The 26,125-nt window shown below is 47.3% G+C and overlaps 1 protein-coding gene across 6 annotated transcripts; it reads right to left on the bottom strand.

Annotated features, from left to right (window-relative positions):
- On the bottom strand, positions 1–21,928 carry LOC140419032 (uncharacterized). 6 transcript variants are annotated; one of them, XM_072502751.1, is made up of 4 exons: positions 21,868–21,928; positions 19,921–20,030; positions 6,610–6,715; positions 1–3,244 (listed from the first exon to the last, which is right to left on the bottom strand). In XM_072502751.1, exon 4 carries the CDS (start codon positions 2,806–2,808, stop codon positions 1,696–1,698), a length of 1,113 nt encoding a protein of 370 aa, XP_072358852.1. In that variant the 5' UTR covers positions 2,809–3,244; positions 6,610–6,715; positions 19,921–20,030; positions 21,868–21,928; the 3' UTR covers positions 1–1,695. The 6 variants fall into 6 exon arrangements, 2 of the variants coding, with proteins under 2 accessions (XP_072358852.1, XP_072358853.1); XM_072502752.1 differs by lacking the exon at positions 6,610–6,715; XR_011945491.1 differs by lacking the exon at positions 1–3,244 and having other exon boundaries at positions 6,373–6,715.
- Positions 21,929–26,125: the final 4,197 nt, after the last annotated feature.

The raw sequence follows: 26,125 nt of genomic DNA on the forward strand, positions 1-26,125 counted from the left end.
TGGAGGTTGAGGCGGATATTTTTATTTCAGGAAAATTGGTGGAGTTACAACAGAAATATTACAGCTAGAAAGATTGTGGAGGAGTTACTTCAATTCTTTACTAGATCTGGACTACCCACAGAAATACAATCGAATCAAGGACCAAATTTTACCTAAAGGTTGTTCAAAGAAGTTATGGATAGCTTAGGAATAAAACAATTTAAATCAACTGCATACCATCCAGAATCACGGGAGCGTTAGAAAGGTGGCATCAGACGTTAAAGACAATGTTGAGGCCTTATTGTCACGATTATCCAGAGGATTGGGATAAAGGAATTCCATTCGTACTGTTTCCAATTAAGGATGCACCTAATGAGTCAACCAAATTCAGTCCTTTTGAACTAATTTTTGGTCATGAGGTAAAAGGACCACTTCAAGTGATTGAGGAAAAATTGGTGATTGAGCAGTCGGAACTTACATTATTGGATTACGTGTCAAACTTTAGGGAATGATTAAATAGAGCAGGGGAATTGGCGAGACAACATTTAAAAGTTGCACAAAATGTGATGAAACGGTAGCGGACAAGAAAGCAAAGGTTTGTAGTTTTGCCAGTGGAGACAAAGTTTTAGTATTGTTATCAATGGCCGGTGAACCTTTAAAAGCAAAGTTTTGTGGACCTGATGAGATTGCAAGGAAAGTAAGTGAGGTGAATTATGTGGTAAAAATGCCAGAAAGGAAAACTCCCCGAGTGTGTCATGTGAATATGCTTAACAGGTACTTTGAAACGGAAGGAGAGAAACTGGAGGAGGTTTTAATGATTCTAACTCAAAGTGACAAACCAAATCCAGATGACTTTGAGTTTGACATCCCTCAAATTAAATTGTAAAATGAGGATGTTCTTAAAAATTGGGATAAATTGTTGAGTTACCTTCCAGAGGAAAGACAAACTTTGGTATTCTCAAAACCCTGGCCCATAATAATGTGAAATAAAAGTCGCAAAAATCCCAGAGGACCATAGGCTGCTCTCCCCTTTGACAGAGAGAGAGCTGACTGGAGGCGATTTAACCCGAGGGTCAGCACACCTCAGGCAAGGGGCCTGTTTGAGAAGGTGGGGCCTTCATGAATAACCCCAGCCAGTACGGGAGTTGAATCCTCACTGTTGGCCTTGCTCTGCATCAAGAACCAGTCGTACAGCCAACTGAGCTAACCGACCCTCTCGTAAATATGTAATAATTCCTTAAATATTAGGTGTTCCCTGGACCAATCAGTTTCCCAGTCCACCTCAAACAACTTGCCCCTCATATCCTGATAGGTTTCTTCTGTGAGGAACACCCAGATAAATTAAACAAAAGAACTTTGTAACCATCAGGGCCCATCTCCATGGCAACGTGACATGCTTTGAGGGGTTTGAAACAGAAATGGAAACTAAATATCTTCAAACTTCCAAACACCCTTTCACTCTGTGATCCTTGTGCAATTTGAAGCCAGGGATTAGCAACAAGGCTCAAAGAGCATCAGCCCACTGGAGGCAAAGTGGTGAGACCGGTCAGTCCAGCAGAAAGAAACCCTCCGACCATCCCAACTGACCACCTGTCAGAATGAACAAAATGCAGTCCTGGATGCAGAGCAGAAACAATAACAGCAGAATCCAACCCCTGTAATCAATTGTGAAATTGTTGGTGTCACAGCAGGTGCGATGAATCATGCAATCCCGTCTCACATTGAGAGGTGAACGGCATCTCCCCAGTGTGAACTCGCTGGTGTCTCCGCAGGGTGGATAACTGAGTGAATCCCTTCCCACACTGAGAGCAGCCTCTCCCCAGTATGAACTCGCTGGTGTCTCCGCAGGTGAGATAACCGAGTAAATCCCTTCCCACACTGAGAGCAGGTGAATGGCCTCTCCCCAGTGTGAACCCGCTGGTGTCTCTGAAGGTGAGATAATTGAGTGAATCCCGTCCCACACTGAGAGCAGGTGAATGGCCTCTCGCCAGTGTGAACTCGCTGGTGTTTCTGCAAACTGCATAGTTCAGTAAATCCTTTCCCACACTGAGAGCAGATGAACGGCCTCTCCCCGGTGTGAATTAGCTGGTGTCTCAATAGACGAGATGAATCACAAAATCCTTTTCCACACTGGGAGCAGGTGAATGGCCTCTCTCCGGTGTGAACTCGCTGGTGTGACTGCAGGTGAGATAACTGAGTGAATCCCTTCCCACACTGAGAGCAGATGAATGGCCTCTCCCCGGTGTGAACTCGCTGGTGTTTCTGCAGGTGGGATAATTGAGTAAATCCTTTCCCACACTGAGAGCAGGCAAATGGCCTCTCCCCAGTGTGAATTCGCTGGTGTCTCAATAGGCGGGATGAGTCACAAAATCCTTTCCCGCATTGAGAGCAGGTGAATGGCCTCTCCCCGGTGTGAACTCGCTGGTGTGACTGCAAGCTGTATACTTCAGTAAATCCTTTCCCACACTGGGAGCAGGAGAACGGCCTCTCCCCGGTGTGAACTCGCTGGTGTTTCTGTAGGGTGGATAATTGATTGAATCCTTTCCCACACTGAGAGCAAGTGAATGGCCTCTCCCCAGTGTGAATTCGCTGGTGTCTCAAAAGGCTAGATGAATCACAAAATCCTTTCCCACACTGAGAGCAGGTGAATGGCCTCTCCCCAGTGTGAACTCGCTGGTGTGACTGCAGGCTGTATCCTTCAGTAAATCCTTTCCCACACTGGGAGCAGGAGAACGGCCTCTCCCCAGTGTGACTGCGTCGATGGGTTTCCAGCTCTGATGGGGCTCGGAATCCCTTCCCACAGTCCCCACATTTCCACGGTTTCTCCATGTTTTGGGTCTCCCAGTGTTTCTGCAGGCTGGACAATCAGTTGAAGCCTCGTCCACAGACACAACACAGGTATGGTCTCTCCCCGCTGTGAATGTTATGTTTATTCAGGCTGTGTAACTGGTTAAAGAACTTTCCAGTCACTCTAGAACACTCTCACTCGGGTGTGTTGTGTGTATCTCGGTGCTTCTCCAGTCACACTGATGTTTCCGCAGTCAGTTCACTGGAACACTCTCACTCGGGTGTGCGTGTTGTGTGTATCTCCGTGCTTCTCCAGTCACACTGATGTTTGAAATCTTTAGAAGCTGAGAGTTCAGGCAAATATTTCTCCTTCTAGATTCAAAGGCCGATGATATTCAGGTTCCAAGGAAACCAGTGACTGTCAGAGCGAGACGTGACGTTTGAGATTTCTGTCTGTAATTCTTCCTCATCTAGTATCCTGTGAAAACATTGAACACATTTTATCACAGTCAGTACAGGACAGAAACGCCTCATCTCAGCTTTCTCGCCATTTATCTGCCAGTTCCCCATAACCCTGGACATCCTCATTAATCAGAAATCTGTTTGGTGATTCTAACAACGGAAGCAGCTGCTTTTTTGCAGGTTCTGGCACCACACAACTATAATTCATCACGAAACCCGGAGAAATAACCTACCGGGACCCGGTGACCTGAGCGGGGGCTGCAGCTTTCTGACAGGACTCAGCGGCCGCCATCTTAGTTGCGCACTGGTAGCAATGCGCATGCGCACTCGCCTTTTACATTGGGCACTCGCAGCAGTGCACATGCGCACCCGCCATCTTTATTGGGGCAGGAGCAGCGGAGCGCAAGCGCAGTCGCCATCATTGATGTGGGCAAATTTTTAAAAATGTTTCTTCGTGTCAGAATGTCCATCAAACTGTTTCACTCTGAGTATTTATAAGGCAGAACAATGATATAATGACAATAATTCGTATTTGTATTGTGCCTTGACCACAATAAAACTTTCAGACTTTTCAGAGAAACGTTACAAAATAACAATTGACACTGAGCCACAGGAGATATTAGCTTTGAGGAGAATCTTAATAGAGGAAAGTGAGTCAGGGAGTCGCAGAGTTTTAAAGAGGAAATTTCAGAGCTTGTGGCCCAGCCAAATGATAAAAGACCAGTAATGGTGGAGCGTCAGAAAAATAAGGAATGCTGTACTGGCCGGAATTAATTAGGGCAGAGATCTCCAAGAGGTGGTGATGGGGGGGAGATTACAGAGATCAGGATGATCACAACTATCACAATAGAAGAATGAGAAATTTCAACTTTCGGTGCTTCTGAAAGGGAATCATTTGTAGATCAGTGAGCACAGGGGATGGGTAAACAAGACTTGTGAGTAAACACATGGGCAGCAGAGTTTTGGATGGGATGGAGGGGGTTGTTTAACATTGGAGGCTGACTGGGAGTGTGTTAGAAAAATTTGGTCGAGAGGTAAAAGAATGAATGATGGTTTCTGTAGCAGATAAAAAGACACTAAGGCGGAGTCAGGCAGTGTTGCTGAGGTGGAAATAGGTGATCTTGGTGATGATGTGGATATGTGTTTGGAAGCTCAACAGGGGTGAAATATTTCACGAGGGTTGTGAACAGGCTGCTTCTGCCTCAGACATTTGGCAGGGACAAGGATGGAGTTAGTGGCGAGGGAGTGGAATTTGCAGAGGGGACGGAATCTTAATATTTAAAGAGGAAATTTCTGCTCCTCCAGTACTGGATGTCAGACAAGTTCAGACAGTGCGTCCCTTGGAGTGGAACATGCAAGGGATGGTTTTATGAGCAGGTGCTCTTACTGTGGGACTGGGTTCAAGACATCATCTGACCTCACTGTACACCAGCGAACTCACACTGGGAAGAGGCTGTTCACATGCTCCCAATGTGGGAAGACATTCACTCAGTCATCCAGCCTGCTGACACACAAGCAAGTTCATACTGGGGAGAGGCCGTTCAGCTGCTGCCAGTGTGGGAAGAGATTCACACAGTCATCCAGCTTGCTGACACACAAGCAAATTCACACTGGGGAGAGGCCATTAACCTGCCCCATGAGTGGGAAGAGATTCACACGTTATCCAGTCTGCTGACAGTCAAGCGAATTGTTGACAATAACCTATCTAATGCATGCAATAAGGTTGAGTGGTATCAGAAATAGTGAAAGTAATGTCAATAGCACAACAGGATGCAGCTTTCAGCGATTACATTACAGTGCTGTTTTTGTTAGGTGATTTAACAGGATGTGATTGGAACATAAATAGGTGCGTCATGAATTTGATTATAGCATTTGCTGGCTGGCCGGGAGACTTTAAAGTTTACTTTAATGTACCCAACAGCAAGTCAGAACTTGAAGCCAAAATTATGCTTCATTCCTGGTTCAGCAAGTGATGCAGCAACCATGTGCTTAAACATTTATTTATAAGGTACAGATTGTTGCTCGGTGTGAGAAGTATGGGCCATTGCAGGGAACTGTGCTCAGAATCAAATCTGCTCGACCTGACTGGGAATGTTTGCCGATTGTTTATGCCAAAAACCAAAGATGGAAGCGTGCACAGCCAGCAATTAAACCACCATTTCTCACCTTGATCATGGTGAACAATTTGCTCATACAATTTCTAAATAAAAGATGAAAGTGATGCATTTGGAGCTGTTGTTCTTCTCTGGTTTTGTAAAATTGAAGTCAAGTAGATGGAAATAAAACTATTCCATGCTGAATGTTCTTTTCATTTTACAAACACAGGATGCGTAAATGCTCCTTTAATTGATTTGATGCCATCCGTAGATGGTTTTTGTCAGCTTTTTATATTGTTACTGGAGGAAGTTTGGGTATAGGATAGACACTGATACCGCGCTAGTTAAAACTTACAGGCCAGCAGAATCTAAGTATTCCCATTACTGTTTAAATATGTAAAATCTCAAGCCTCTAAATAAGGTAGATATGGACCTATTGCACCCTTTCTTTTGTGCCATAATTTCAGCGTTAATAAATAGTGGTTTGAACCATTCGGAGAATTAACTAAAGAAACCGTCACAAAGTAGCAGTTATGTTGACAACTTAATCAAATGTTTGAATACCATACTAATATAAGGCAGCTAATACTGATCTTGTACAGTGCAGATTTTTGCTCAACTAGTCCGGATATAGACTTTATCCATTTACAATTTTGGCTGACAAACATCTATGTAACTGGTTTTCCATCTGCATCCAAAATGGCAACACTGGATAGTGGGGAAAACAATTTAATGGCTGGAATATATATTCCATATTATTGACCCTCCTGAAATTTCCATCGTAGATATATGATTTGGATTTGATATGATTTATTGTCACTTGTACCGAAGTACAGTGAAAAGTATTTTTCTGCGGCCGAGGAAAGTACACAGCACGTACATAGTAGACACAAGAATAATCAACACGGAACAATGACAAATGGTACATCGACAAAACAGTGATTGGTTACAGTGCGGAATTATATAAGAGGAAAATAGTTTTAGTAGGTCAGAAAGCTGATAGGAGATAAAAGAAAAGGGACAGAGGGAGGGAGCTCGCAGAGAGTCGCCATGCTCCAGATGCCATCTTTGGAAATAAATGATGCGCAGGTTAGGTGGGTTTGCCATGCTAAATTGCCCTTAATGTCCAGTTAGGTTGGGTTACTGGGTTACGGGGATAGGGTGGAGGTGTGGGCTAGGGTGGGGTGCTCTTTCCAAGGGCTGGTGCAGACTTGATGGGCCAAATGGCCTCCTTCTGCACTGTAAATTCTATGATTCTAAATGTTAAAAATGTAAAAGTAGTTACAGTGAGTGGATTCTTCTTTGAAGCACATCCAAGACCGATCCATCTTCATTGGGGTATGTTTCTGCTGATGTTAATAAATTTCAACCCAGTTGCGTGGGCTAATATTCTGGATAAAATTTAAATAAAACAGCTTTGTGTTGAACACAGTTAAATCTTTTCTAACATTTCACAAACAAGTTAGTTCCCTTTGAAGGTCTCTCTCTTTCTCCCCTGTCATCTTATGACATCACCGCAATAGAATGTGATGACATCAGTGGATTCCACACTCCCAAAGGAACACGGTGATGTCAGCTTGACTTTAGACATAAGCAGTGTGATGGGAAATGTACAGAACTGTCCCAGTTGTTTTCTTCAAGAGAGAAACTTTTCTGCCACTGTCCCAACTCACACCGAGTCCCATTCACCGATCACCCCCTGTGCTCCCTGATCTACATCATAGAATTTACAGTGCAGAAGGAGGCCATTCGCCCCATCGAGTCCTCACCGGCCCTCGGAAAGAGCACCCCACACAAGCCCACCCGTAACACCACCCAACCTTTTTTGGACACCAGGGGCAATTTAGAATAGCACCAAACCTGCACATCTTTGGACTGTGGGAGGAAACCGGAGCACTCGGAGGAAACCCACGCAGACACGGGGAGAATGTGCAGACTCTGCACAGACAGTGACCCAAGCTGGGAATCGAACCTGGGACCCTGGTGCTGTGAAGCAACTGTGCTACCGTGCCTGTCCGTTCAATTAACATCTCAGTTTTAAAATTCTCCTTCGGCCTGATTTTACCTCTGTACAAGTGACTGCGAATTTGGGTCAGTTAAAATCAGGTCCATTCTTTTCAAAAACTCCACAGCGTCTTTTATTTTCAAATCACCATATGGTCACAAATTCCCCACTCCCATCCCTGTAGTCTTCTCCAATTCGACAACCCTCGGAGCTATCTTTTTTTTTAAATTTTATTTTTAAAAAAAGAGTATCCAATTCATTTTTTTCAATTAAGGAGCAATTTAGTGTGGCCAATCCACCTAGCCTGCACATCTTTGGGTTCTGGGTGCGAAACTCACGCAAACACGGGGAGAATGTGCAAACTCCACACGGACAGTGACCCAGAGCCAAACCTGGGACCTCGACGCTGTGAGGCAGCAGTGCTATCCACTGCGCTATCGTGCTGCCCTCCCTCCAAGATATCTGTACTCCACTAATACTGCCCTCTTCAATATCCCCGGTTTCAATTGTACAACCACTGGGGATCTTGTCTTCAGCTGCCTGCGCCCTAGGTTTTGGAATTCCCTCCATAAACCTCTCTGCCCCTCAATCTTTTTGTTTCTTTAGGATATTCCTTAAAACCTTCCTCGTTGACCGAGCGACTGGTTAACTGAACCAATATCTCTTTATGTGGCTCAGTGTCAAATTCTGTTTGGTATTCACATCTGTGAAGATCTCTGGGAAGTTTAAAGGTGCTATACAAATGGATGTTGTTTTTGTTGTTGTGGTTAGATCATATTCAGTGGAACCTGCTCTTGTTAAGCAGTCAAACGCTTTCTTGCTGTGTCCAGAGAGAGCTACAGGAAGGCTGTTGACTATATTCGGCCGTGCAAGACTTCAATGGTTAAAATACACAGAAGAGTGAAGACATTGTTATGTCATCACTCGGAGCGAATGGAAACCCTTCTCTTTAAATACATATACAGGGAAGAGGCTGCAATGAAATCTGTCCTTTTTAATCTGCACAAAGTAGGAGGCACAATTTCACAGACTGCTGGAGTCCATTCAGCCCAACATTCCTCTGCTATTTGTTTGAAAGGACCCTGATTCATCCAACTGCTCTGCTCTTTTTAACAGCCCTGCAAATTCTTCCCTTTTAAGTATTTTAACCTTTGGAAGATACTATTGAATCTGCTTTCAGACAGATCAGAAAAACTCACTAAAATCGCATTTCCAGCTCTGCCAATGACCTCAGAGGGACCCACTTTCTGTTAAAGAGCCTGTCAACCCCTCTCCGCAACTTTCCCTAACGTGCATAAACCTAACCCACCAAAATCAAATATATGTTAATTTAATTAAATGTATTAATTCTAAATCAGTGGAGATTCAAAGAACAAAGAAAGGTACAGCACAGGAACAGGCCCTTCGGCCCTCCACGCCCGTGCCAACCATGCTGCCCGACTAAACTAAAATCTTCTACACTTCCTGGGTCTGTATCCCTCTATTCCCATCCTATTCATGTATTTGTCAAGATGCTCCTTAAATGTCACAATCGTCCCTGCTTCCACCACCTCCTCTGGCAGCGAGTTCCAGGCACCCACTACCCTCTGTGCAAAAAACTTGCCTCGTACATCTCCTCTAAACCTTGCCCCTTAAACCTATGCCCCCTAGTAATTGATCCCTCTATGCTGGGGAAAAGCTCTGACTATCCACTCTGTCTATGCCCCTCATAATTTTGTAGACCTCTATCAGGCCGCCCCTCAACCTCCGTTGTTCCAGAGAGAACAAACCAAGTTCATTCAACCGCTCCTCATAGCTAATGCCCTCCATATCAGGCAACATCCTGGTAAATCTCTTCTGCACCCTCTCTAAAGCCTCCACATCCTTCTGCTAGTGTGGCGACCAGAATCGAACACCTTCTCCAAGTGTGGCCTAACTACTTAGGCTGGTTTAGCACAGGGCTAAATCACTGGCTTTGAAAGCAGGCCAAGACAGGCCAGCAGCACGGTTCAATTCCTGTACCAGCCTCCCCGAACAGGCGCCGGAATGTGGCGACTAGGGGCTTTTCACAGTAACTTCATTTGAAGCCTACTTGTGACAATAAGCAATTTCTTTTTCATTTCACTAATGTTCTATACAGCTGCAACATGACTTGTCAATTCTTATACTCAATGCCCCGGCCAATGAAGGCAAGCATGCCGTATGCCTTCTTGACTACCTTCTCCACCGGTGTTGCCCCTTGCAGTGACCTGTGGACCTGTACACCTAGATCTCTCTGACTTTCAATACTCTTGAGGGTTCTATCATTCACTGTATATTCCCTACCTGCATTAGACCTTCCAAAATGCATTACCTTACATTTGTCCGGATTAAACTCCATCTGCCATCTCTCCGCCCAAGTCTCCAAGTCTTTGGAGCGCTGCCAACCCACGGAATTATTCCACTGGCCAATAGGGATCTTTTATTTTGAAACAAACTTTATTATTAACACAGTTCCAACTACATTGTTATCACAGAAAATAGCTTACAATTAACAGTTAAACAATTCTTTACAATAAAATTAAACAATTTAACTACTAACTTATACCTTCTCTATCTCCAATTAAGCAAAGCCTATTATAGGTCAAAAGTTAGCAAACCCAGCGTTACTTACTATCCTGTGTAGAGAGTTGCTCTCAGCAAATGTGAGACATCCATTCAGGCACAACCTGCAAGTCGTTCTGTCTTTGGCAGACTAAAAGTTAAACTGCTTGCTGCAGACCTGGCTCCACCCATTAAATACATCTCTTTCCACGAACAGTCTCATGTCCATCTTAATAAGACTAAACACAATCCCTCAATTAACTGAACCCCAGGGAACAGTTTTTCCTTGAAGAAATTTCCATTAGCACAATATAGTTTAAACAATTAAATGGTTAGCATCAATAATTATCCCCTGGGCAGCAAGGTGGGGCAGTGGTTAACACTGGGACTACGGCGCTGAGGACAGGGATTCGAATCGCAGCTCTAGGTCACTGTCGGTCTGGAGTTTGCATATTCTCCCCGTGTCTGCGTGGGTTTCACCCCCACAACCCAAAAGCTGTGCAGGCTAGGTGGATTTCCCCTTAGTTGGGGGAAAAAAAATAATTGGGTACTCTGAATTTATTTTTTTTAAATCAATGATTATCCAACTTTTACAACATCTTAATTGCATATCTTGCAGACACACCACCTGCCTAGATGTTAAACATGGATTTTTAAAAATATCACTGCAACAGATATATATGATACAATATATATAATAAATTCCTACATTCATCAACTGTTCAGGATAAAATTAATGTATTACATCTGCTTCTGTGGATCATTTCAGTGGAAATGTGCCCTTGCTCAGAGATTCAGCCGACAGAAATGAAAATTGGGACACCGGCCAGTGCAGACGCTCCCACGTCATCAACTGTCAAAATGAACAGGGTTCAGTCCTGGATGTGACGAATAGTAGCAATAACAGCAGAATCCAACCCCTGTAATGACTTGTGAACTCGCTGGTGTTTCTGCAAGTGGGCTGTACTTCTGAATCCTTTCCCACACACGGAACAGATAAACGGCTTCTCATCAGTGTGAAGTCGCTGGTGTGTTAGCAAGTTGGATGAATTAACAAATCTCTTCCCACACACTGAGCAGGTGAACGGTCTCTCCCCAGTGTGAACTCGCTGGTGTGTCTGCAGGTTGGATAACTGAGTGAATCCCTTCCCACACACTGAGCAGGTGAATGGCTTCTCCCCAGTGTGAACTCGCTGGTGTCTCTGCAGGTGGATTGAATCAATAAATCTGTTTCCACAAACTGAACAAGTAAACGGCTTCTCCCCAGTATGAATTCGCTGGTGTCTGCTCAGGCTGGATGGATCTCCAAATTCCTTCCGACACACGGAGCAGGTGAATGGTCTCTCCCCAGAGTGAACTCGCTGGTGTGTTAGCAGGCTGGACAACTGAGTGAATCCCTTCCCACAGTCAGAACAGGTGTATGGCCTCTCTCCAGTGTGAACTCGGGAGTGTGTGTGCAGGTTGGATGAATCTCCGAATCCCTTCCCACACACGGAGCAGATAAACGGCATCTCCCCAGTGTGAATTCGCTGGTGTCTCAGTTGGCTGCATAACTGAGCAAATCCCTTCCCACACACAGAACAGATAAAAGGCCTCTCCCCAGTGTGAATTCGAAAGTGTGTGAGCAGTTTGAATGAATCTCCGAATCCCTTCCCACACACGGAGCAGATGAACGGCATCTCAGTGTGAAGTCGCCAGTGTGTAAGCAGACTGAATGAATGGACGAATCTCTTCCCACACAGCGAGCAGGTAAATGGTCTCTCCTCAGTGTGCACTTGCTGGTGTTTGCGTAGACTGGAAGAAGTAGTAACTCCCTTCCCCCACGAAGCAGGTGAACAGTGTGACCCCGTTGTGACCTCACTGGTGTGTCAGCAGGTTGGATGAAGCAGTAAGTCCTTTCCCACACTGAGAGCAGGTGAACGGTCTCTCCCCGGTGTGAGTGTGTCAATGAGATGGGGAAGTGATTCCCTTCCCACAATTGCCACGTTTCCACGGATCCCCCCCCTGGTGCGGGAGTCTCGGTGCTTTTCCAGTCACACTGATGGTAAAATGACTGATGGCCGACTCCGTCAGATCTTGGGATGTGAAGTTGGGTTTGAGATTTCTTGCTGCAAATCCTCCCCTTTGAATATCCTGTTAAAGGAGTTTACAAATATCATCACTGTCAATACAGCTCACAAATTCAGGACAGACAATTCTAGTTGCTGTCACACACTCTCTCCCTCCCTCCATTCTCACTCTGCTGTATCTAAGATACACACTCCTTATTCTCCAGAAGGTGGTAATTCATGCTGATCGACACACAGCGTTTCCTGTTCGCGACCAAGAGATCATATATCCTCAGAAATAAGAGCAGCAGTAGGCCATTCGGCCCATCAAACCTGTTTTTCTGTTTAATAAGATCACAGCTGATCGGATTGTGACCTTAACTTTGTTTCCTTCCTGTCACCCGTAACCCTCGACTCCATTTCTGATCAAAACTCTAACTGAGCCTTGAATATATTTAATGGTGCAGCCTCCACTGCTCTCTGGGGAAGAGAATTGCAAAGACTAACCACCCTCTGAGGGAAGACATTTCCCCTCATCTCCATCAGAAATGGGGACCCACTTGTTCCAGAATCCCCCAGGAGGGAAACATCCTCTCTTCATCTCCCCTATCATGTTCCCTCAGAATCTTATCTGTTTCAATATGGTCACCTCTAAACTCCAATGAGTACAGACGCAACATTTCCTCACAACACAACACCTTCATCCCAGGAATCAGCCCGCTGATCCTTCTCTGAATTGCTCCCAATGCAAGAATCACCCTCCTCAGTTAAGGAGACTAAAAGTGTGCACCGTACTCCAGGTACTGTGATCTGATAGTCATGACAGAGACATGGCTGCAAGATGACAAGGGCTGGGACCTGAATACTCAAGGCTGCGTGACTTTTCAGAAGGACAGGAAGCTGGGAATATGCGGAGGGACAGCTCTGTTAATTAAGGACGGCATTAGTACAATAGAGAGAGATGACCTTAGTTATGGAGATCAAGATGCACAATCAGGTTGGGTATCGATAAGAAATGATAAAGGTAGGAAGTCACTTGTGGGAGTAGTTTCTAGGCCCCTGAACAGTAACCACACTGTAGGACGGACGGAGAATACAGGGAGGGACAATGGCTTGTGAGAAAAGTACAGCAATAATCATGGGTGATTTAAATCTACACATAGATTGGGCGAATCAGATTGGTAAAGGTAGCCAGGCAGATGAGCTCGCAGAGTCTTTTTGGGACAGTTTCTTAGAGCAGCACATGCTAGAGCTGACCAGAGAGCAAACTATCGTAGAACACCCCAATCACTGAATTGTTCGGGTGCAGAAGGCCCATCGTGTCTGCACCGACTCTCCAAACAAGGATGATGACTTAGTGTCATTCCCCGTACCTCCCTTGACAACTTTGCACCTGAAAATATTGCTCAATACTGGGTTACAAAGTCCTTGGGGTTAAACCCAGCAGCTTCTCCTGCATCGCCACTCCAGCCAAATTGCTACAACAAACCAAAGCGAATTGGATAAGACCTTGGAAAGAAGAAATGCTGCAAGGAAGAGAAGAAAGGGCAGGGGAATGGGATGAGCCAGCATGGGTATGATGAGCTGAATGGCCTCCATCTGTATTGTAATCATTCAATCATTCTGTGAAAAAGGACTGTAACTGGAGGCCAGAGACTAACCTCCACAACCAACACCCTCCGCAATACAAATCCGTTCTTAATCTCTGCTTCTAAACTTGGGTTCTGTGAGAAACACCTCCAACAAAATAATAGCAAAATACTGTTGTTGCTGAAAATACTCAATATGTCAGCAAGTAATTGTGGCAGGAGAAACAGATAATATCTCAGAGTGTGCAGCATCAATACGAACAAGGAGCAGGAGCCATTCAGCCCCTCAAGCCTGCTCCACCATTTAATAAGATCATGGCTGATCAGATAGTAATTCCAAATCTTCAATTACAGAGAATAAATATGGTGCAGAATTTTTTTATTTTAAAAAAATATTTTATTGAAAATTTTTCGATCACAATTTTTCCCCTTACACATCAAACATAACAAAAAAGAAAATTTAACAGTGAACAAATGGCTAATCAACATGGTAAACTAATCATTTAACATAAACTAAAACTTTCCAACCCCCCCCCTCCCCCCTGGGTTGCTGCTGCTGGTCATCTGTCTTCCCTCTAACGTTCCCCTAGGTAGTCGAGAAATGGCTGCCACCGCCTGGTGAACCCTTGAGCCGATCCTCTCAGCGCAAACTTCATCTGCTCCAGTTTTATGAACCCCGCCATATCATTTATCCAGGCCTCCAGTCCGGGGGGTTTCGCTTCCTTCCACATGAGTAAAATCCTACACCGGGCTACTAGGGACGCAAAGGCCACAACGTCGGCCTCTTTCGCCTCCTGCACTCCCGGCTCATCCGCAACTCCAAATAAAGCTAGCCCCCAGCCTGGTTTGACCCGGACCTTCACCACCTTCGAAATCACTCCCGTCACTCCCTTCCAATACCCTTCCAGTGCCAGGCACGACCAAAACATATGTGCGTGGTTTGCCGGGCTTCCGCCACACCTCCCACACTTGTCCTCCACTCCGAAGAACCTGCTCAACCTTGCTCCCGTTATGTGTGCTCTATGTAGCACCTTGAATTGAATCAGGCTAAGCCTGGCGCACGAGGAAGAGGAATTTACCCTGCTTAGGGCATCAGCCCACATACCCTCCTCTATCTCCTCCCCCAGCTCTTCTTCCCACTTTCCTTTTAATTCACCCACCAGCTCCTCCCCCTCTTCCCTCATCTCTCGGTATATCTCTGACACCTTGCCCTCTCCGACCCACACCCCTGAAAGCACCCTGTCCTGGATCCCCTGTGCCGGGAGCAGCGGAAATTCCCTCATCTGTTGTCTTGTGAACGCCCTCACCTGCATATATCTAAGGAAGTTTCCCCGGGGCAACTTATACTTTTCCTCCAATGCTCCCAAGCTCGCAAACGTCCCATCTATAAATAAATCTCCCACCCTCCTAATTCCCAACTGGTGCCAGCTCTGAAATCCTCCATCCATCCTTCCTGGGGCAAACCTGTGGTTGTTCCTGATTGGGGACCCCACCAGGGCTCCCCGCGCACTTCTCTGTCGCCTCCATTGTCCCCAAATATTCAATGTTGCCACCGCCACTGGATTCGTGGTAAACCTTTTTGGTGAGAGCGGTAGCGGCGCCGTCACCAGCGCCTCTCGGCTCGTCCCTTTCCAGGACTTTCTCTCCAATCTTTTCCACGCCGCTCCCTCTCCCTCCATCATCCATTTACGAATCATCGCCACATTGGCGGCCCAATAGTAGTCGCCCAAATTCGGTAGCGCCAATCCGCCTCTGTCTCTGCTACGTTGTAGGAACCCCCTCCTTACCCTCGGGACTTTCCCTGCCCACACGAAGCTCGTGATGCTCCTGTCTATTTTTTTAAAAAAGGTCTTAGTGATTAGTATAGGGAGACATTGAAATACAAATAAGAACCTCGGGAGGACCATCATCTTAATTGCATGCACTCTGCCCGCCAACGACAGAGGCTGCATGTCCCACCTCTTGAAGTCCTCCTCCATTTGTTCTACCAATCGTGTCAGATTAAGTCTGTGTAGGGTTCCCCAGCTCCTAGCGATTTGAATCCCCAGGTATCGGAAGTTTCTTTCCACTTTCCTTAGAGGCAGGCCTTCTATCTCTCTACTCTGGTCCCCAAGGTGTATCACGAATAGTTCACTCTTCCCCATGTTAAGCCTATATCCCGAGAAATCTCCGAACTCCCTCAATATCTGCATGACCTCTGTCATCCCCCCCACTGGGTCTGTCACATACAACAGTAGGTCATCTGCGTATAGCGACACTCGGTGTTCTTCTCCCCCTCTAATCACCCCTCTCCATTTCCTGGAGTCTCTCAACGCCATGGCCAGAGGTTCAATTGCCAACGCGAACAACAATGGAGATAGCGGGCATCCCTGTCTTGTTCCCCTATATAGTCGGAAATACTCCGATCTTTGCCGCCCTGTGACCACACTTGCCGTTGGGGCCCCATAAAGGAGTTTGACCCAGCTAATAAACCCGTTCCCAAACCCAAACCTCCTTAACACCTCCCATAAGTACTCCCACTCCACCCTATCAAATGCCTTCTCTGCATCCATTGCCGCCACTATCTCTGCCTCCCCCTCCACTGGGGGCATCATTATCACCCCTAATAGTCGTTGCACGTTGACATTCAGTTGTCTCCCCTTTACGAACCCTGTCTGGTCTTCGTGCACCACCCCCGGGACACAGTCCTCTATCCTCGATGCCAGTACCTTTGCCAGCAATTTGGCGTCCACATTCAATAATGAAATAGGTATATAGGACCCGCACTGCAACGGATCTTTATCCCGCTTCAGAATTAGCGATATCGTCGCCTCCGACATTGTCGGGGGTAAAGTCCCTCCTTCCCTGGCCTCATTAAACGTCCTCACCAACAGCGGGGCCAACAAGTCCACGTATTTTCTATAAAATTCCACCGGGAACCCGTCTGGTCCCGGAGCCTTCCCTGCTTGCATATTCCCCAGCCCCTTAACAACCTCGTCCACCCCAATCGGTGCCCCCAGGCCTTCCACCTCCTGCTCCTCCACCCTTGGGAACCTCAATTGATCCAGGAACTGCCGCATCCACTCCTCTCCCTCCGTGGGTTGGGACCTATACAGTCCTTCATAAAAGGTCTTAAACACCTCGTTTATCTTCCCTGCTCTCCGCACCATAGCTCCCTTTTCGTCTCTAATTCCCCCTATCTCCCTCGCTGCTGTCCTCTTTTGCAGCTGATGGGCCAGCAGGCGTCTAGCCTTTTCCCCATATTCATACCTCCTCCCCTGTGCCTTCCTCCACAGCACCTCCGCCCTTCTTGTGGTCAAAAGGTCGAACTCCGCCTGGAGTCGTCTTCTCTCCCTGTACAGTCCCTCCTCCGGGGTCTCCGCAAATTCCCTGTCCACCCTTAAAATCTCCCCCAGTAATCTTTCCCTTTCCTTGGCCTCTGTTTTCCCTTTGTGGGCCCTAACGGAGATCAGCTCTCCTCTGACCACCGCTTTTAGTGCTTCCCAAACCACTCCCACTCGGACCTCCCCGTCGTCATTGGCCTCCAGGTACCTCTCAATACATCCCCGCGCTCTTCCACACACTCCCTCATCCGCCATCAATCCCACATCTAATCGCCAGAGTGCTCGCTGCTCCCTTTCCTCTCCTAGTTCCAGGTCCACCCAGTGTGGGGCATGGTCCGAAACCGCTATGGCTGAATACTCAGCTTCTTCCACCCTTGAGATCAACGACCTTCCCAGAACAATAAAATCTATCCGGGAGTACACTTTATGGCCCTCGGTCTAAGAAATCGCCATGGATCCACTCCCCCCATTTGGTCCATAAACCCCTTGAGCACCTTGGCCGTTGCCGGCCTTCTTCCGGTCTTAGATCTGGATCTATCTAACCCTGGGTCCAGCACGATGTTGAAGTCCCCTCCCAATATCAAGTTTCCTACCTCCAGGTCCGGTATACGACCCAACATCCGTCTCATAAATCCCGCATCGTCCCAATTCGGGGCATATACGTTAACCAGCACGACCTCCATTCCCTCCAGCCTGCCACTCACCATTACATATCTTCCTCCGCTATTTGCTACAATGCTCCTTGCTTCAAATGCTACCCGTTTCCCCACCAATATGGCCACCCCTCTATTCTTTGCATCTAGCCCTGAGTGGAACACCTATCCCACCCATCCTTTCCTTAACCTAACTTGGTCCGCCACCTTCAGGTGCGTCTCCTGGAGCATAGCCACGTCTGCCCTTAGTCCTTTCAAGTGTGCGAGCACTCGGGCCTTTGTAATCGGTCCATTCAGGCCTCTCACGTTCCACGTGATCAGCCTCACTAGAGGGCTACCTGCCCCCTTCCCGTGTCGACTAGCCATCACCTTCTCTAGGCCAGTCCCGTGTCCCGCCTCCGTGCTCCCACTCGCTCCCCAGGCGTCGCATTCCATCCCCGTCCACCCACTCTTTAGCCATTTCCTCTTTGATTTCCGCAGCAGCAACCCAGTTATCCCCCCCCAACCCCCTCCCCCCGCTAGATCCCCTTCTAGCGGGATTGCTCCCCCCATATTACTTCCGCAAGTCAGCTGACTTCAACTGACCCCGGCTACTCCTGCTCCCTCCCTGACCCCCCCCCCCCCGTGTGGGAAACTCCCATCTGCCTTGCGCCTGTCTTCCCGCCATTATCTTTCTGGCGCGGGAACATCCCTATATCTGACCCGCCTCTTGTGGCGCAGCTCCCTTTCCCCTCCCACTCCCATTCCTCATTCTCCGCCTATGTCCCTTCTTTCCCACTCACCGGCGCCCACATTTCTTAGTGTCTCCCCCCTTCCCAATTTACTTCTCTATTTACATCGACAATAACATTCCCTACAGTATCAGTCCCTCAGTTCCGATCCAATTTCTCCTCTTTAATAAAGGTCCATGCTTCTTCCGCCGTTTCGAAATAGTGATGTCTCTCCTGGTACGTGACCCATAGTCGTGCCGGCTGCAGCATCCCGAACTTCACCTTTTTGTGTAACACCTCCTTGGCTCGGTTAAAACTCGCCCTCCTTCTCGCCACCTCCGCACTCCAATCCTGGTACACCCGTACCACTGCATTCTCACCTCTGCTACTCCGTACTTTTTTAGCCATCTCAGGACCTCTTCTCTATCTTTAAGGCGGTGAAATCGCACGATTGTCGCCCTAGGTGGTTCTCCCGCTTTTGGTCTTCTCGCCGGGATCCGATGGGCCCCCTCCACCTCTAAGGGGCCCGCCGCAGGGGCCTCAGCTCCCATCAACGAGCTCAGCATCGTGCTTACATAGGCCCCGCAATCCGCTCCTTCCACTCCCTCAGGGAGACCCAGTATCCGAAGGTTCTTCCTTCGCGCTCTGTTTTCTAGGGCCTCAATCCTTTCAATGCACTTTTTGTGGAGCGCCTCGTGCGTCTGTGTTTTGACCGCCAGGCCCAGGATCTCGTCCTCATTATCCATCACCTTCTGCTCCACCACGCGGAGCTCTGTCTCCTGGGTCCTTTGTGCCTCCTTGAGCCCCTCAATTGCCTGTAGCATCGGGGTCAGCACCTCCCTCTTTAGTAGCTCCACACACCGTCTCAAGAATTTGTCTTGCTCGGGCCCCCATGTCGCCTGGACTTTCTCCGCCGCTATCTTGTGTCTTCTCCCTTTCTGTCCCGAGGATTCCTCGCGCTGCAGCCGCCGCCGATATTTTCCTCTTTCGTGGGGGGGGGGGGGGTGGACGACTCCCTACTCACTCACCCCACACCAGGTTTCGTCGTGCGAAAATTTCCCGTTGGGGCTCTTAAAAGAGCCCGAAGGTCCGTTGGAGCTGGAGCCACCGAAACGTGCGGCTTAGCTGGTCATTGCCGCAACCGGACTGTGGTGCAGAATTTGATGGTTAATATCAACTGATGAACAGAAGAGAAATGATCTCCAGTTCAGGAAAAACTGGGAAGATAAAGATGGTAAATCAGCAGCACATAGCCGAGGGATGGGCAGCAATGAAATCTTCATTCAGACAAATTGAAAGAAATAACAGGTAAAATACCAAACGTGGTTAAAATAAATCTACTATCTACTTCACAGCGCCAAGGACCCGGGTTCGAACCCATCCCTGGGTCACTGCTCCCCGTATATGCGTGGGTCTTACCCGAAGAACCCAAAGATGTGCAGGGTAGGTGGATTGGCCACGTAAATTGCCCCTTAATGGAAAAATTAATAAAATAAAATAAATCCACTATTAGAGGCAGAAGAAGTTAAACAATGGCAGAGAGGTGATCAGGGAGGGCAGAGGCATAACAGAGCAATGGGTGAAATATGGAATCAGATCCACAGTAAAGGAGCCAAACCTGCCCCAGAGCCATGGAACCAGAGCATAGATAACAAAGCACAACACTAAAAACTCTAAATTAAAGATTAATGCTCAACAATACTCACCTCTGGAACAATTTCACTGGTTTCAAATTTAAACCCTGCTGCTGGAGCAGCAGCTCGAAAGAATTCTCTGGAATCAGAGCAAAATCACAGTCTTCAAATCTTCTAACTCCCTGGAAAAGGAGATTACAAGAGTCATGTGGCAATTGTGGTTACAAATTGAGAGAGAAACATTTTTTCTTGATTTGAGATTGCGGTGTAACTACTCCCATTTTAACGTCTTGTAAAAGGAGTTTAAGGAGTTTTCAAAGTCCGTCAGTCAGGGATGCAAATTCATAACATTCTCTCCTTCTGTTTCCTGGTGTAGGATTACTTAAGATGGGTTTTACTTAATTGGAAGCAGTTCCGACAACATTCACTGAGCTGATTCCTGGCTAGAAGGAGTTGGTTTCATAAGGAAATGTTGACCAAGTGTGAAACGGATTTTAGATAAACGAGAGGCGATCTTACTGAAGCATATAAGTATTTGAGGGCAGTTTACAGGGAAAGTGCTGGAAGGTGCTTGCCCTCAATAGGGAATCTAAAACTGCAGGGACAGTTTAAACATAAGGGCTTAAGACGGAGAACAGGATAAATTGCTTCTCTCAGAGAACCAGTAGCTGGTGAAATTCTTTCCCCCAGTAAACAGTGGAGGCTGGGCCATGGAGTATATTCAAGGCTGTGTTACACAACATTTTACTTGTTAGGGACAGGAGGAAAATGGAGTTAATGATCAGATGAACCATGGGTTTATTAAATGGCAGAGCAGCCTCAATGGTTTGAATGGCCTTCTCCTGCTGCTAATTCTGATTATCTTATTCTTCTGTTATTAAAATGGCATCAGATGCACCCTGATTTAGCTGGTTTAGCACACTGGGCTAATTCACTGGCTTTTAATGCAGACCAAGGCAGGCCAGCAGCATGGTTCGATTCCCGTACCAGCCTCCCCGAATAGGCGCCGGAATGTGGCGACTAGGGGCTTTTCACAGTAACTTCATTGAAGCCTACTCGTGACAATATGCGATTTTCATTTTCAATACATACATACATAGAATTTACAGTGCATAAGCAGGCCATTCAGCCCATCAAGTCTGCATCGACCTTTGGAAAGAGCAGCCTACTCAAGCTCACACCTGCACCCTTGCCACGTAACCCAGTAACCCTACCTAACCTTTTTTTGGGACATCAAGGGCAATTTATCATGGCCAATCCACCTAACCCACACATCTTTGGACTGTGGGAGGAACGTGAGCATCCAGAGGAAACCCACGCAGACATAGGGAGAACGTGCAGACTCTGCACAGTCAGTGACTCAAACAGGGAATCGAACCTGGGACCCTCAAGCTGTGAAGCAACTGTGCTAATCGCTGTGCTACCATGAAGCAAGTCCCCCCTCAAAACAGTAAACTGGACCTTTCAATCAATGAGTCATACATTTTCTCTCCTGGTCACTGGAACCCTGAAGCCCCTTGGGTGTCATGGTGGCAGAATGGTTAGCATCGCGGTCTCACAGCGCCAGGGACCTGGGTTGAATTCCGGCCTTGAGTGACTGTGGAGTTTGCACATTCTCCCCGTTTCTGCGTGGGCTTCCTCCGGCTGCTCTGGTTTCCTTCCACAGGTCAAGTGGGGATAGGGTGAAGTGTGGGCCTAGGTAGGGTGCTCTTTCAAAGGGTTGGTGCAGACTCGATGGGCCGAATGGCCTCATTCCACACTCCAGGGATTCTGTGATCAAAGAAGCCAGGATGGCCGCGCATGCGCTCTGCTCTCCGCTGATGGAAGGTGGCGGCGGTGGAACTGGGCCTGATTCCCGATAAAAGCCCCGCAGCTACAAACTCGGGTCCTGCAGAATCTTATTCCGATCGGGGGACCTGCAGAATCTTATTCCGATCGGGGGACCTGCACCGGGTGTTTATAAAGCCTCCGTTCTCTCCCTATCCCGACTCCATTCCTCCCTCCGCCCCACCGACTCACCCGCCCAAAAAGCCTCTCCCGTACTCGCAGGGCTCCGAACAAAGTGGTACTGCGCCTGCGCACTGGGTTCCTGTGGAGCGAATGGGACACATTCACTGCCGCGGGGCATGCTGGGTAATACCTGCACCATTTAAACATCAAACTGTTAAAACAAAATAACTTTCTTAACATTTGAGATGAATTCATTTAAAAATGTGATGAATTGTGAATTGGTGATCTGCTATGCCTCATTTCTCAAAGTTCTCCTGTGCAACCATGCAGAGTTTTTAAAGCGTTTTGTACTATTTCCTCTCTCTCATCCCTCATCTGATGTTTCTGACTCTGGTTGGGTTCAATCACAGTCACTGGTGCCTCTCTGTTTCCCTCTCCATCGTTAATTCTGACTATTCACTATTTTACAGAATAATACTGCACAAATTAAATTTAAAAATGAAAATCGCTTAATGTCACAAGTAGGCTTCAAATGAAGTTACTGTGAAAAGCCCCTAGTCGCCACATTCCGGCGCCTGTTCGGGGAGGCTGTTACGGGAAATAGAAGTCATTCGGCTCATTATGCCTGTCCTGGCTCTTTGGAAGATCTCTCCAATTAATCCCACAGCCCAGCTGGCAGAGTTAGAACAACGTATATCTGCTTTAACCGAGAGTTTAATGGAAAAGGTTTTCAGTTGGATAGTTCACAGTTGCATTCACCCCGGTGGAAAAATTGATTGTCCAATTTATTGAGCAGATATTAAGTGCTCACCATTAGTTATGCACACAAAGCACCTGACTGAGTTAATTCAACAATTGACAGATTGCACAAACCACAATGACATTATTAATAAAGGGTCAAGTTAAGGGAGTATCCTGGTGTGATAGAGCAGATGAATTATGGGGTTACAAATTAAAGGCATTAATATCCTGCAATGTCAAAATCAATATCAGAATCATATGTCACAAGTAGGCTGACATTAACCCCAGTACAGTGGGGGGCACGGTAGCACAGTGGTTAGCACAGTTGCTTCACAGCTCCAGGGTCCAGGTTCGATTCCTGGCTGGGTCACTGTCTGTGTGGAGTTTGCATGTTCTCCCCGTGTCTGCGTGGTTTTCCTCCCTGTGCTCCGGTTTTGTCCCATAGTCCAAAAATGTCAGGTCAGGTGCAGGCCATGCTAAATTGCCCTTGGTGTCCAAAAAGGTTGTGTTGGGTGGGGTTACTGCGTTATGGGGCTAGGGCGGGGGTATGGGCTTAGGTATGCTCTTTCCAAGGGCTGGTGCAGATTCGATGGGCCGAATGGCCTCCTTCTGCACTGTAAATTCTATGACACTCAATGAACACTGTAAAGATCCAAGATGGCGCCAGAGCATGGCGACTCTCTGTGAGCTCTCGCCCCACACCTTTTTCTTTTATCTCCTATCACCATTCTGACCTACTAAAAGTATTTTCCACTTCTTATATAATTACTAATAATGTTCTTCTATGTTTTCTTACAGGTTTGATGTCCTGTAAGAACACTATTCACGACGCCCTATGCTGCTCCTGCTCATGTATTTGCTCTGTTTGGCCCTTTGATCCGCACTGTAACCAACCACTGTTTGTCGATGTACCATTTGTCAATGTACTCTGTTGATTATTCTTTTTGTCTATTATGTACGTACTGTGAACCTTCCCACGGTCGCAGAAAAATACTTTTCACTGTACTTCAGTACATGTGACAATAAATCAAATCAAATCAAAAAAAAAATCGAAGTTACTGTGAAAATCCCCTAGTCACCACATCACAGTGCCTGTTCGGGTACACAAAGGGAAAATTTGGAATGTCCAATTCACCTAACAAGCATGTCTTTTGGGACTTGTGGGAGGAAATCGGAGCACCCTGGAGGAAACCCATGCAGACACTGGAAGAATGTGCAGACTCCGTACAGACAGTGACCCAAGCCGGGAATCGAACCCGAGTCCCGAACGCTGTGAAGAAACAGTGCTAACCACTGTGCTACCGTGCCCCCCATTATCACTCAGCTGGAATGTTGCCGTATGAAAGGGCACCGCAAACCTGTCAGAGGAAACAAGCCAATTCTTTTTTTAAAAATATATTTTATTCAAGATTTTTTGGCCAAACATAACAGTACGTAGTGTTTCTTTTACACAACAATAAAGCAATATAAATAACAGTGGCCAGTTTTAAATGAATAAATAAATAATATATGAACAGAAACAAAAACAAAACGAAATGGCAACTGCCTTGTCAAAAATAAATACGCTCCAAAGATACAATCCAACAGTTCAATATACAATTACCTATAACAAATGCCTATACATATACAATAACATCCCTGAGAGTCCGTCCGATTCCTTCCCCCCCCCCCTTCCCCCCCCCCTTCCCCCCCCCCCCCCCCCCACTACCCCCTCCTCCCCCCTGGGTTGCAGCTGTTGTCTTCTTCTTTTCCATTCCGTCTATCTTTCTGTGAGGTAGTCGACGAACGGTTGCCACCGCCTGGTGAACCCTTGAGCCGAACCCCTTAATACGAACTTAATCCGTTCTAACTTTATAAACCCTGCCATGTCGTTTATCCAGGTCTCCACACCCGGGGGTTTGGCTTCCTTCCACATTAACAATATCCTGCGCCGGGCTACTAGGAACGCAAAGGCCAAAACATCAGCCTCTCTCACCTCCTGCACTCCCGGCTCTTCTGCCACCCCAAATATAGCCAACCCCCAGCTTGGTTCGACCTGGACCCCCACCACCTTCGAAAGCACCTTTGCCACCCCCACCCAAAACCCCTGTAGTGCCGGGCATGACCAGAACATGTGGGTGTGATTCGCTGGGCTTCTCGAGCATCTCGCACACCTATCCTCTACCCCAAAAAATTTACTGAGCCGTGCTCCAGTCATATGCGCCCTGTGTAACACCTTAAATTGTATCAGGCTTAGCCTGGCACACGAGGACGATGAGTTTACCCTACGTAGGGCATCAGCCCACAGCCCCTCCTCAATCTCCTCCCAGCTCTTCTTCCCATTTCCCTTTCAGCTCATCTACCATGATCACCCCCTCGTCCCTCATTTCCCTATATATGTCCACACCTTACCATCCCCCACCCATGTCTCTGAGATCACTCTATCCTGCACCTCCTGGTCGGGAGCTGCGGGAATTCCCTCACCTGTTGACTCGCAAAAGCCCTGAGTTGCATATACCGAAATGCATTCCCTTGGGGCAACCTATATTTTTCCGTCAGCGCTCCCAGACTCGCAAACGTCCCATCCATGAACAGATCTCTCAATTGTGCTACCCCTGCTCTTTGCCATGCTCCAAATCCCCCATCCATTCTCCCCGGAACAAACCTATGGTTATTTCCTATCGGGGACCGCACCGAGGCTCCTGTCTTTCGCCTATGCCGTCTCCACTGCTCCCAAATATTCAATGTAGCCACCACCACCGGGCGTGTGGTGTATTTCTTCAGTGAGAACGGCAACAGTGCCGTCACCATTGCTTGTAGGCTAGTCCCCCTGCAGGACGCCCTCTCCAATCTCTTCCACGCCGCTCCCTCCCCTTCTCCCATCCACTTACACACCATTGAAATATTGGCGGCCCAGTAGTACTCACTTAGGCTCGGTAGTGCCAGCCCCCCTCTGTCCCTACTACGCTGCAAAAATCCCCTCCTCACTCTCGGGGTCTTCCCAGCCCACACAAAACTCATAATACTCTTCTCGATTCGTTTGAAAAAAGCCTTTGTGACCACCACCGGGAGGCACTGAAACACAAAAAGGAATCTCGGGAGGACCACCATTTTAACCGCCTGCACCCTACCTGCCAGTGACAGGGACACCATGTCCCATCTCTTAAAGTCCTCCTCCATCTGTTCCACCAACCGCGTTAAATTAAGCCTATGTAGTGTACCCCAATTCTTGGCTATCTGGATCCCCAAGTACTGGAAGTCCCTTGTTACCTTCCTCAATGGTAAATCCTCTATTTCTCTGCTCTGCTCCCCTGGATGCACCACAAACAACTCACTTTTCCCCATGTTCAGTTTATACCCTGAAAAATCCCCAAACTCCCGAGGTATCCGCATTATCTCTGGCATCCCCTCCGCCGGGTCTGCCACATATAGCAACAAATCATCCGCATACAGAGATACCCGGTGTTCTTCTCCTTCCCTGAGTACTCCCCTCCACTTCTCCACTTCCTGGAACCCCTCAATGCTATGACCAGGGGTTCAATCGCCAGTGCAAACAATAACGGGGACAGAGGACATCCCTGCCTCGTCCCTCTATGGAGCCGAAAAT

The sequence above is a fragment of the Scyliorhinus torazame genome, chromosome 5 (genome assembly GCF_047496885.1).
Source record: "Scyliorhinus torazame isolate Kashiwa2021f chromosome 5, sScyTor2.1, whole genome shotgun sequence".
In the NCBI taxonomy this organism is placed as follows: Eukaryota; Metazoa; Chordata; class Chondrichthyes; order Carcharhiniformes; family Scyliorhinidae; genus Scyliorhinus; species Scyliorhinus torazame.